The 12,381-nt window shown below is 47.3% G+C and overlaps 1 protein-coding gene across 2 annotated transcripts in view; it reads right to left on the reverse strand.

Annotated features, from left to right (window-relative positions):
- Positions 1-4,203: 4,203 nt before the first annotated feature.
- The window catches only part of COTL1 (coactosin like F-actin binding protein 1), a 39,343-nt gene continuing 31,165 nt past the window's right edge, over positions 4,204-12,381 (reverse strand). For both annotated transcript variants that reach the window (XM_006207536.3, XM_072967844.1), the window contains one exon: positions 4,204-4,508. In XM_006207536.3, the coding sequence (XP_006207598.1) occupies positions 4,398-4,508 (111 nt within the window). In that variant the 3' untranslated portion in view covers positions 4,204-4,397. The remainder of the gene's footprint in view (positions 4,509-12,381) is intronic.

Genomic DNA, 12,381 nt, shown 5'->3' on the forward strand with positions numbered 1-12,381 from the left:
GTACGTGCTCTTGTGGAAGGGCGCATTGTACCTGTTCTTTGGCCAGATTTACAAGTGGGTTTCAGCGAAATTCTTGACATCTCTACATTAGGATTTCTAAGGCGTCTGTGGTCATGCTCGGGCCAATATGAGGAGAACCAACATTGGGTTTCAGCAGTTGAAACCGATTACACAATCCGGTGACATTTCTGGGTCTGTCTTATAAGGTGGTCCCACATGTCTGTCTGGCCCCCAGATAGAGCATCATGTGGTACCCGTGACACCCCTTTAGTTTTCCTTTGCTCCTGTTTCAAACTGGAGGGAAAAGGGGATGGTTTCAGGCCATTATGGCACCATGGTCATCGTGGTTTCTGGCTGCCTGATGTTTATCTGTCTTTCTTTGGGTCGGAGCCCAATTTCTGGAATTCCTACTCTGTCCTGCCTACACCTTGGAGGGACCACCTACCAAGGGGACTTGTCCTGGCCAGCAGGCATCTGGGGACCCAGGTGAGGCTAAATAGCCACTTCCTGTTGTACAGAATGTTGGCGCTCACCCATTCATTCATTCCTGTGGGCTCATTCGTTCATTCCTGGGGCAACCCCACAGAAAAGGCTGATGGAAAGATGCTTGAACCCAGGGCTGCCTGGGTTCAAATCCTGACTCAGCCACTTACTAGGTGTGTGTGATGGACTCTATTTCTGTTCACAAATACTTTGGTGATATATCCCTTCCCCACTGAACTTCATCCTGACTGTATGACTTGCCTGGCTACTCCTCAGAGAGGTCAAGCCTCCTACCTGAGGTCACACAGTCTGTAGGTGGTACAGCTGGAATTTGAACCTTTCACCTTCCCTGTGCCATCAGGAGAAAACTGAGGCACCGAGGGGTGAAGGAACTGGTCCAGACCACCTGGCTGGCCACATCCGACCTGACACAACCTAAGTACAGAGCTGCCTCCAGTCCCATGATGAGTCATGTCCTCACAGCGGACCTTTTTTGGTTCTTGTTTTTAACCTCTCTTCTGTGACTCACTAAGACACGGGGACAGGAAGCAGCAGGAAGCTGAGAACCAGGACAACTCATCCTGGGGGTGGGGGCAGCAGGAGGCCCCCACCCCAGACCAGGGCAGCATCCAGGGGCTGGCCTCCCTTCTCAGCCTCAGATAGCCTCCTGGAAAGTAAATGGCCATCAGGAGGGTGGGCAGAGTTGAGAAACAGAAGCCTCCCCCAGGGATCAATCAGCTAGGAGCAGCAACCCCGGGGAGGGCACAGAAACGCCACGCTGCTTACAGTTACTGGCTTGTTTCCTTGTAGATCTCCTCTGCCCCACCCCCAACCTCATGCAGGTCCCCTGAGCTCGAGGCACCCCAGGTCTAGGGCAGTGCTTAGTCACAGCAGGCATGGTGCTTAAAGAAGGTCACACATACTGCCACTCCTTCTACTGAAAAGAGGAACCAGTGCCCCCTCCCCTTGAATTTGGGGGGCTGATGACCACTTTCCCCCGTAAAGTCCAGCAGAAATGCTGCCCTGTTAACAACAGAGGCTTGGTCAGAAAATGCCATGCAGCCTCCTCTGGTCCTCTGGGATGCCCACTCTGAGAGAAGAAATCCACAGCCCTGACACTACCGTGTGGGACAAACCTTGCTGGGTGCTCCAATCCACAGCCCATCTGAGCTCCCAGACCAGCACTGACATCAGCTGCCGGCCACGTGAGCTTGGATGTCCAGCAGAGTCGATCTGACCGCAACTAGAGGAGAGATCCTGCTAGCAAGATCACCAGTGGGGCCCCTCCTAAATTCCTGTTCCACAAGATCAAGGGCAAGTTAACATGCTTGTTTTACACCATCCAGTTTGAAACAGTGGCTGAATGAACAATGTGTCAAATAATTTAGAATATATGCGAGCAAGCAGACTCAAGGACCCAGAGCTCCACCCCACCCCCAAGTCCGGGCCTTGGGCAGAGACAGGAGCAGGTGGAGGCAGCTCCAGGCAACATTACTGGACACCTGCTAGATGCTAGTTACAGGGGATAAAGAGATAAAGGCAAGGTCTCTCTGCCCTTGAAGACCTCGAGATCCCGTCAGGCGCCCTCTGAAATCCCAGCCAAGGCCTGAGCTGCAGCTTTCGATTAAAACCAAGCTCTTTGACAGATAAACCTGGCTCCACCCTCTTTGCTCTTCCCCTCGGCAAACATTCTGCAAAGCCTTTATGCCTGGTTCCCTTGTCCTGCTTCACTCCTCTCTTCTGGTGTGGATGTCACCTTCTCAGGGAAGCCCTCCTTGATGCCCCTAACCAGGCCCAATCCCTTTGTAATTTTCTCTCATAGAACCTGGCTTTTCTTCCCAGGGGGGCTTATCCGCATTTGTAATCATTCCAAATTCTCTGACAGGAGCTAAACCCATAGGCCAGGAAGCCAGAGACCTACGTCATCTCCCTCTGTTCTAGGTATAGGAAAAAACTGAGGCACGGAGAGCTAACAAGACCTCAGAGCGGGCCTCCTGGGATGAGGACTGAGCCCTACTGACACCCTCAAAATCCTTGCTGCTCCTTAAGGATTTCATGGTTGAGGAAACTGAGGCCCAGAGAGGTTGACTAACTTGACGAAAGCCACACAGCTATGAGCAGAGAAGCATGACTGGCTGTGAGCCCAGGGTGACCTCTGGCCTTACCCACATCTTGCAGGATTCCTTCCTGCTCTGATTTTGGTTTCTGCCCTCTCCCACACCCTCTCCGCACCACACTCAACTCCTCCAAATCTGTTTGTGTGTCTGAAACATCTCCGGCCTCGTTCTGAGCTCCCACCGGGGTTGGCGTGCTGGAAGTCCCGTTTCTAAGCTCCAGGACAGCCTTAGAAATGATGTCACAGCCCAAGTGAGGAGGACGCTCTCTCCCAGCTTTCCCTGAATAGACAGTCTGAAGGGTTCTGACCACACAAGAAACATGACAATCCTGCTGTTGTCAAACCTGGGGTCTCTCTCCTCCCCTCCCCTCCCAAGCTATAGCCCCAGGGCCAAACAGAGATGCAGGTTCGAATCCCAGTTCTGCCAATTTCTAGCAGGGTGGCCTCAGTTTCCATAAAATGGGGATGCCAACAGCACTTATTTCTTCTGGTTGTCGCTAAAAATTAAATAAGCCACCGTATTTGAATATGCCTAGCCCCCAATAGCTCCACGAATGCCTATTACATCTGAATGAGACAACCACCGTCATTTTTCCAGTAAAGAGAGGAGCTTTGTGACACACATCAGCCAACCTCATTTTTTGAAAAACAAAAAAACATTTATTTCTGTAAACCATTTGAGTGCTCATACCCTCCACAACCCCAACACAGCACAAACCTCCCCCAATGAAACGAGCAAGGAAAAGAGAAAAGAATGCCACCAAACGTGCTCTTGGAGAACCAAGCCAATCTCATATTTCTTTGAGGAAAATAAAAAAAGGAAAATCCTTTTGCCCGCGGGGGTGCAACCTCAGATGAAAATCACTTTCTGGTCCCAGGAGGGCGGGGCTCTGCTGCACACGTGGCTGAGGTGGCCTAGTAGGAGGCCTCTGTCCCTGACTGTCCCTGCCATCAGGCAGAGGACCTGTTCGACCTAGATTCCCATCCCGTGTCCCGAGCCTCTCTCCCAAATGTTCTCAACACTGGGGGAGCCCGGAAAATGAACCCTGAAAAGACTCCTCCTGTCAAATCTGGACTCAGACCTTGGCCCCACTCCGTGCCATAATGAGATTTCAATCGAAAGGGTAGGAATGGGTTGCTTCAGACCAGTGGCCAAGCCAGGCAACATTTAAGGCAAATTTTCTCTTCTCGTTCAGTCTGAGTCAGGCCTGCAGGTATCTCCACCAAGCACTGTCTCTGTTGGACGTGGAACTTAGGCAACTCGGAATGGGGCGGTGGAGCGATTCTCGGAGGGGTGAACCTGGCCAGCGGGACACGGTGTGCTTACAGAGGCCACTGTCGAGGGTGCAGCTCCTGGCACAGCTGCCCCCCACCGCAGGAAGCAGGCAGGCGCCAGAGAAAACCAAGATAGCGGCCCTAGCCCCGGTGCCAGAAGTGACACGAGGCTGGTGGGTAAGGCCAAGCAGGCTGCTTGTGCGTAAGACAAATGCCAGGGCACGGTCACCACGGGAGGCGCCTCCAACCTGATGAACTGCATGACCTTGGCATCAAAATGATTTTTCCTTAGAACAAGAAAGCGGGGTAAAAAGAAAAACAGATAAAAGAAAGATCTTCCATGAGCTTCATAGGTTAGGACACAGCAGGTGCACAAGGGAAGTGGGGAGGGGAGCTGGGTTTTGGCCAGGGTGGTGGGCGTTGCCTCTCATCACATCTCCTCTCCCTGATGGGCTGGTGGGCTGGTAGCTGAGGCTGTGGTCCCCTCCCCTGGGGAGCAGGCGGATGACTTTGGCAAGGGGGGTTACTCCGTCTGGGCGTCATAATTGGCTCCTCCCGCCTTCTTGAGCTCACTCTTGATGAAATCTTCCTCCAGCTCCTTCCGATCACTGATCACAAACTCTTTAGCGAAATTCTGCAAGAACAAAATAAAACACAGAGTTCCCGTTAAAGAGGAGGGGGCAGGATCTGAGCGTTGCTCAGGCAACACACCGGGAAGTCTTGGCACCTAAAATACTAAGAAACGATCAAAATAAAAATCTGGTGGCAGAATGGTTTGGCAGGAAAACAAAAAATATGACCAGAGATCCCTGAAAATGACTGAAGTTGATATACTGGTCCCATGAGGATAGGCCAAGGTCAGGTCTGGGTTCAGATTCTGGCTCTGCTGTTTTCTGGCTGAGTGACCTTGGGCAACTTGCTTCAAATCTCTGTGCCTTAGTTTCCTCATCTGTGAAAACTCATCTTGTCAGTAGAATAAAAGAAGATGAAGTTGAAAAGGCAGGCTGGTGTGCTGATAAATGTTTAATACCTGGCTCTCCAAAAGAAAAGGGGTTGGGGGAGCCCTAATTTGTAGCTTTTGCCCATTTCCATGGTGTAAATAGTCCCACAGTGGTTGATTACAAGCTACCAATAGGATGTCACTGTATACAGGTGAACAAGTTTCATGACTGGCTGTCATCTGCTGGTGCTAGGTTCAGGCACCCCCAAGACCCTAGTCGCAGAGATGCAGGGCTTCCGGTCCCAGGTCGGAGTGATCAGCCCGGGCACTGAACACATTGAAATAAGTTCTGGGCGCTTCAGCCATACTCAGTAGAAGGCAGGAGATTTGTTTGCGTTCATTCAACAATCACCATGCTGTGTGATGGAGCTATAGAGATTAGCAAAATGGATACAGTCACTGTGCCCTCTCAGGTGCACATGCTTCAACCATAAAACCCCACCAGCCTGGCACACATGTGGCTCTCATAAATGCTTGTGGCGTGAATGAGTGAAGCAAGTGATCTGACTTATCAAATAACCCTAAGCCATGAAGAATCAAGAGTTACTTTAATACATGCATCACAAGACTTCCATAAACAAGGAAAATTTCAGGACAAGGACAGATAAGAATACAGAAAAAATTGTCAAAATATGAATAACAAGTTAGAAGTTCAGAAAATCATCCACATTAAAAAAAAAAAGACCACAAGGAAACAAGGTAAATATTTATCACCACTTATTAAGCACTTATGTGTACCAGACACTGCCACACATTAGCAGACTTAATTCTTCCAACCTTTTAGTATGACCCAGCAATTCTACTCCTAGAGATCTACTCAAGAGAAATGAAAGCATACGTCCACACAAACACTTGTAAACACATGTAGTCCTAACAGCCAAAAAGTGTAAACATTCCAAATGCCCAACAACACATGAATGGGTAAACAAACATTGTCTATCCATACAATGGAATATTATTCTGCCCTAAAGAGGAAATGAGGTACTGACACAGGCTACAGCCGGGATAAACCTCAAAACCATTATACTAAGTGAAACAAGCCAGACATGAAAGACCACATATTGCATAATTACATTTATATGGAAATGTCCAGAAAAGGCAAATCCAGAGGGACAGAAAGTAGATTTGTGGTTTCTAGGAGCTGGAGATGGGAACAGAAAATGACAGACATGCTCTAAAATTGGATTGTGGTGATAGCACACCACAAGTTGTGGATTTACAACTGTGTAAATTTACTAAAAATCACTGAATTGTACGCTTAGGATGAGTTAATTTTGTGGTATGTAAATTATACTTCAATAAAGCTGCTGTGTTTTTTTAAAATCCTGCAAAATGATCAATATTATTTCTATTGTAAATAGAAAATAAATGCTGAAGATTATGACACTTGCCCAAGGGTATACAGCTAGTAGGTCCAGCTGACTCTAAAGCTGGCCTTCTCTTTTTTTTTCTTTTTGGGGTAATTAGGTTTATTATTTTTTTTTTTTAGTGGAGGTACTGGGGATTGAACCCAGGATCTCACGCATGCTAAGCATATACTCTACCACTGAGCTCTACCTTCCCCCAATAAAGCAAGCCTTCTTAAAAGCATCATCATCTCCTTTAGGGGTGATGAAAATATTCTGAAACTAGATAGGGGTGGCTGGCTGCATAACATCGTGAATGTACTAAATGCCACTGAATTGTATATTTTTAAATAGTGGTTAATTTTATGTTATGTGAATTTGACGTCAATTTAAGGGAAAAAAAAAAAAGAATGACTAAACCAAGAGAGCTCTCGAGGTCAAGTTTCACAGCATTAAGACAAAACCTCTACCATGCCAAGCCATCAAGAAAACTAACAAGGAGGAAATGGGGGGTTAATATTTATCAAGCAATTAATATGTGCCAGGTACAGCCTCACACATTTTCTTACTTGATCCTCCCTTAGTCTATCAGCTTTTTTTTTTTCAAAGATAAGACCCATGGGCTGTGCTTGGAGAGATTGTGTAAGTAGCCCAGATGACTAAGCATCCTTCCAATCCTTTCTACTCCCAGTCTGCCATGCTGTGCTGCTGAGTGTCTCTGTACATCATCAGCATACAAGTGAACACAAGCAGGATGGCACAGCCAGAAAGGGGAACCCAGAAGTAATGTGCTTCTCAACCTGAGCCCCAGCTGCAGAGGGAGGAGTGAAGAGTATAGACCAGGAGGAAGAGGAGGCCCACAGCTCAAGATGCCCATAGAAGGAAGTCCAAAGTTCCTCTGCCCCATGATAGCTATATAAGGCAATCTAGAGAAACAAGTGGTGTTTGTGTCTGTTAGCCATTAGACAATTTGGATTAAGAAGTTTGAGAAATCCATAATCGAAGTGCACTTGGAGCTGTGCACAGTCCACCTGAAAACCACAAGGCTGAGAAATTCAATTATAGCCAAAAGGAGCAAATCAAGATAGCAGAACCCAGTAAGATGTAACATAACAATAAATGTAAATGAACAATATTACCTAAAAAAACAAAAACAAAAACCTATGTCTGAAAGTACAAAACAAAAAAAAGCCCCAAGTCCTATACATCTGAGACATGTTTAAAACCAAAAGATTTGCCAAAAAAATGATTCTATGAAACATAAGTATAGAGAAAAGAAACCTCACCCACCCCCACTATGTGAACCCGCCACAGCCCTGCAGAGGGCAGGCAGGAGGTGGCTGGCCATGGGCCTCCCCGACCACAGGATGCGGGGCTGGGGAGGAGCAGAGGCTTCAAAGGTGAGCTGTCACTTCCCTGCAGGGTGTGGACTCTGCAAAAAGTCCCCAAAAGGTCTGAGTCAAACTAAACACAACTCAAAATGACATGTACACTTCTTCACCTCTGTTCCATCCAGGGTCCTCACATAGTAGGCCTTCCACATGACAAAGGAGGAACCAACACCTCTGGGGAGTGGACTTAAATGTGAGCATTCAAAAATAGGCAGAAGCAGAGCAAAAACGGCTCTGTGGACAGTCAAGACCTTGACCTGGGAACAACACCCGGGACCTGAGGGGTCTGCAAGGATTCACCTGTGCAGAAAACCACAAAGAATGCATCTGCACACAGCGGGTTACCTCCCCACCACACTCTCACCTCCACACTCTCAGTCACTGTCCCTGGCCCCCTTCACGCACCACCCAGCACCTCCTGGAGCAGAGGCAGGCAACACGGAAGGCTATGAGATGCGAGATGCCGAATTCCAGCAAGAAAGGAGATTGTCAGGGCCCAGAACAACACTAACACATAGGGAAATTAAAATTTTCTCAGTAGCCACATTGAAAAAAGCAAAAAAGACCTATAATGAAAAATACGAAAACATTTAATGTATGTATATGTATGACTGAAACATTATGCTGTACACCAGAAATTGACACATAGTAACTGACTATATTTCAATTAAAAAAAAGAAAAAAGAAAAAAGAAGCAGATGACATTCACTGTAATAGTATTTCATTGAACTTTACACCCCAAATATTGTCATTTTAACATGTAATCAATATACAAAACCATTAGTAAAATCTCTACATTGTGTTCTCCACACTGAGTCTCAGAAAGCTGGTGTGTATTTTATTCTCGGGCACAGCACATGGCAGGGTTGACAAGGCAGACCTCCTCTACTCTGCAGCCACACATTGCCAGTGGCAGCCCAGGTCTAGACAGAGCAGGAAAGAGTCTGAAAGAATATCACGCTTGGTCATGGAGAATCATTAATCCCAAAACATTAGAGCTGATCTGAGTTGGGGAGGGGCAGTCTTCAGTAGGGGAGGTGGGGCTGGAAATGTTCCATGTTTTGATCTGGGCAATAGATTCATAGATATGTTCAAAAATTCAAAATTTTACAATCCAAAAATTTTATCAAGCTCTGCACCTAAGATGTGCGTTTTCCTCTGCATAAATTATATCTTGGCTAAGAAAAAAGGTTGGGATGTGGGGAACTGAGCTGAAAGAGCCTTTGAAACCCCAACATTCACCCCCTACCCTCTCATTTGATAAAGAAGCAGCAAGAGACCCAGAGAGGGGAGGCAATCCCTCCCAGGACACACAGCAGCTTCAAGGCGGGGCCTTGGGGGCAGGTCCTCTCTCCTCCGCATCCTCTGCATCCCACCCAGTGGGCTGCTCCAGGCTGCCTGTGCCTCCCACACCAGCATCCGTCATACCCTTAAGGCTGCCAAAGCCACATGCCAAAGACTTCAAAGCAAAATGTGCCGGACTGCGGGCACTGTCACCTTTGGTTCTAGAAAGATCTTCTCTGTCATGCCTAGGAACTCAGTGTCCCTGGCTGATTGCCTCCAGACCCTGTCTCTCCCTTTTTCGCCAGGGCAGGACTTTTCAAAGAGTCTCCATCCAGCTAAATAGGACTCCAAGATGGTCTGGAAACACATACCAATCAAGTTCAGGACAAATTCTGTCCCTGTGACTTTTCTCAAGTGCATTTCAGCTCATGCCTCAAAGACATAAAATGGACATCGGTCTGCTTCCAAGGAAGACGCCTCTAGAGGAGGACTGGGGTTAGGACCTGGGGCTCTCTATATAGTGAAGAATCTATTTGCAAGCTTGGTTTAAAAAGTGTGTAAGTATTTTCCTACCCTTGGTTTTAAATTATCTCATTTTTAGATGGCTCCCAACTGCCTGGGTTTAAACCCCAGCTTCAGTCCCAAAGCAGGCTGGGAGTAGTTTGTGCCGAATATAAATAGGGACAGCTGTCCATTTGCAGACCCTCCCCAGAAACTTACCATCCCTGAGCCTCAGTCTCCTTATCTGCAAGTGGGGACAATAAGAGAACCTATGTCCTAGGCTGGTTATGAGCATCTGATGACTGTGCTTAGCACAGAAGAAGTGCTCAAGAATGATTAGGCAGTATTTTTAAATGATCCTGGGTTACTTTTGTTCTCAAAGGGGTGTTAGAGGAGTCTGAGCTACAAAGAAGTTTTGCGGGGAGGGTATAGCCCAGTAGTATAGCGCCGTTCTTAGCATGCATGAGGTCCTGGGTTCAATCCCCAGTGCCTCCATTAAGATGAATGAATGAATGAATAAATAAATAAATAAACAATTAAACTTAATTACCTCCCCTCCCCACCCCCCAAAAAAAGTTTTCTGAAATACTCAGAGTGAAGGCACAGGGAGTGGCTTGTTCCTCTTCTCTCACCCACAGATTTCTCCATCCCCGCTGTTTACTTTTTAAAGAAGAGAAATCTGGGGAATTCCTCAGAATAACCAAGGTAGTGACACCAGCTCCTCTTGCCCATGCAGAAAGAAGACAGCAATCCAGCTTCCCACCCAAAAGCTGAGCACAGGGTTAGCCCTGGGAGGACAGGGAGGGAGGATGTCGGGGTAGGAGTGTCTGGTCTTCTACCTAGAACATTAGGACTATGGTGGGTTGCTACCCTCCGCGGAGAACATGGGTGCAGGGAAGCCTGGGAAGAAAAAGTAAGTGGGGAGTTTGTGATGCCAGAAATGTACGTTTCTACAAAGTGGGGCCAGGGGGGAAAGGTGACTGACCTTCATTGTATCCAAAAACAATAAGAGCTAATGCAATTCATTCTTCCAATGCATACAGGCTTGCTGAACATTTGTTATATGCCAGACACTCTCCTAGGCCCTGGGAAACGAAAATCCAGTCGATAGGGGTCCCTCTGAGAGTTTAAGGGCAGAAAAAGAGAAGCAGCGGTCTCTAAAATGCCCTGAAAGAGGCAGTCAATGGCTCTGGGCCCCGGTTTCTACCTTGGTAAGAGAAGGGCTGCCAACAGGTTTTGCCAGTCTTTTCCCCACCAGCCATCCATAGATTTGCACTTAACCCTCCAAAGCATGTGGGACAAAGTTCCACTTTGGACACCAAATCCAAGCAGCAATGGGGAATCAGACACAGAAAAGTCAACTCTGGGATTAGAGCATGGCTCTCCAAAGAAAGGCTGTGTGCTAGCTTCAGGCCAGTCCCAAATTCCTGCAAAAAAGTAGGGGATAGACTCTCCCCTCCCACATGTGTGAGGTGGGATGGGGGCGGACAAGACACATGCTGGCCACAATAATGTATCTTTTCCCCAAGTGGGCAAAGATTAATTATAAACTAAAGACCTTGGCATGCTGAAGAAACGCAGTCAGTGCTCAGCAGCCCGCATCTTGCAAGGAGAAAAGGCACCCTTCAAGGAATACGAGCCAGATGAAAATGCCCAGCAGCAAACCTGCCAGCCCCTCCTGGGCCCCCTACACCTTCCCTCCTACAACTATTCTACAGCGCCTCAGAGACTAAGCTTTTCAAAATTCTTCCAGCAAGGTGTAATTTACTCGGAAAGGACAGGTTCTTGTAACTGGTATGAGTCATCACAGACAAGGGAAAAACAAATAGATCAAAATGGTATGGCCTAGTGTTTGACAGATTTGGGAACACAGGCACCTGCGTCACTGGCACAAGTCACAAATGACACAACCGTGTTTCACTAGGGTGAAGACAAAGGATGAGAGAGAGGCCTGCAGTGGCATTTTGAGTGGACACAAGGCAGTTGCCCAACATAGACGGATGGCGGGAAGGCATGCTGTCCTGTCGCATGCTGAGGTAGATTTCGGTCCAAACCAAATGGGGCAGCTGTCCATATGCCTTGAATCTTGACCCCTGCAGGGCCACCCACCTCTTTAGCATTTGGGTGACTGCCTGGATTCTGACCCCTGCCTTCCTGGCCACGAACATTTACAGAAGCTCTGACTCCCCTTTGCCTGATATCTGTCTATAGCTCTATCTAGATCAGGGATGATAAGAATGTGGGAAACAAACTCTATTCTCTCTTCCTGTATCTGTGGCAGACATCACAAATCAATCATGGCACTTTCCCCACTGAGTCCAGATTTAACCTCAGAATCCTTCTTAACCCAGACCTCCAAAGAGTCCCAGCTATCCCTCAACTGACAAACAATACCAAATCCAGGTTTAGGACTTCAGTTTCTGCCTGGTGGAAATTGTACCTAGCATTTCTTGTTCCCTGGTGATGCCCAATTTGGGGTATTTTTCCCAAATAAATAATTCAACAGAATCTTTTAAAAAATTACAACACGTATACTCACAGATGTTCATTGTCAGTAAATACCAGACTACCTCCACTTCCCAACAAAAGATGAGTAAATGAGTGAATCATGTCTACTTTGAACACTTCATATATAGCAGGTACTTATGATATGCAGTATTTCATTTAGTTTTTACAACTCCAGAAGTTAGATATCATCATCTCTAATTTTCAGAGAAAGCTGAGGCTCAGAGAAGTGAAGTAGGCGGCAAAAGGTCACACACACAGTGGTGAGTGTGTGGTGGGGCTGGGACCAAAACCCACATTTAACTTCACAAGAGGTCTTTATTAGGAAAGTGAACACACACGCGCACACACATGCACATGTAATCCTACATACCCTTTAAGGAGGAATGAAGCATCTAAGCTGGTCCCCGAGGGCCCGGCAGCAGCAGAGCTTTGCAAGCGGGAGCAGCAGCCCCGTAAATCTCATTAGGCCGAGGGGCG

The sequence above is a fragment of the Vicugna pacos genome, chromosome 9 (genome assembly GCF_048564905.1).
Source record: "Vicugna pacos chromosome 9, VicPac4, whole genome shotgun sequence".
Lineage (NCBI taxonomy): Eukaryota > Metazoa > Chordata > Mammalia > Artiodactyla > Camelidae > Vicugna > Vicugna pacos.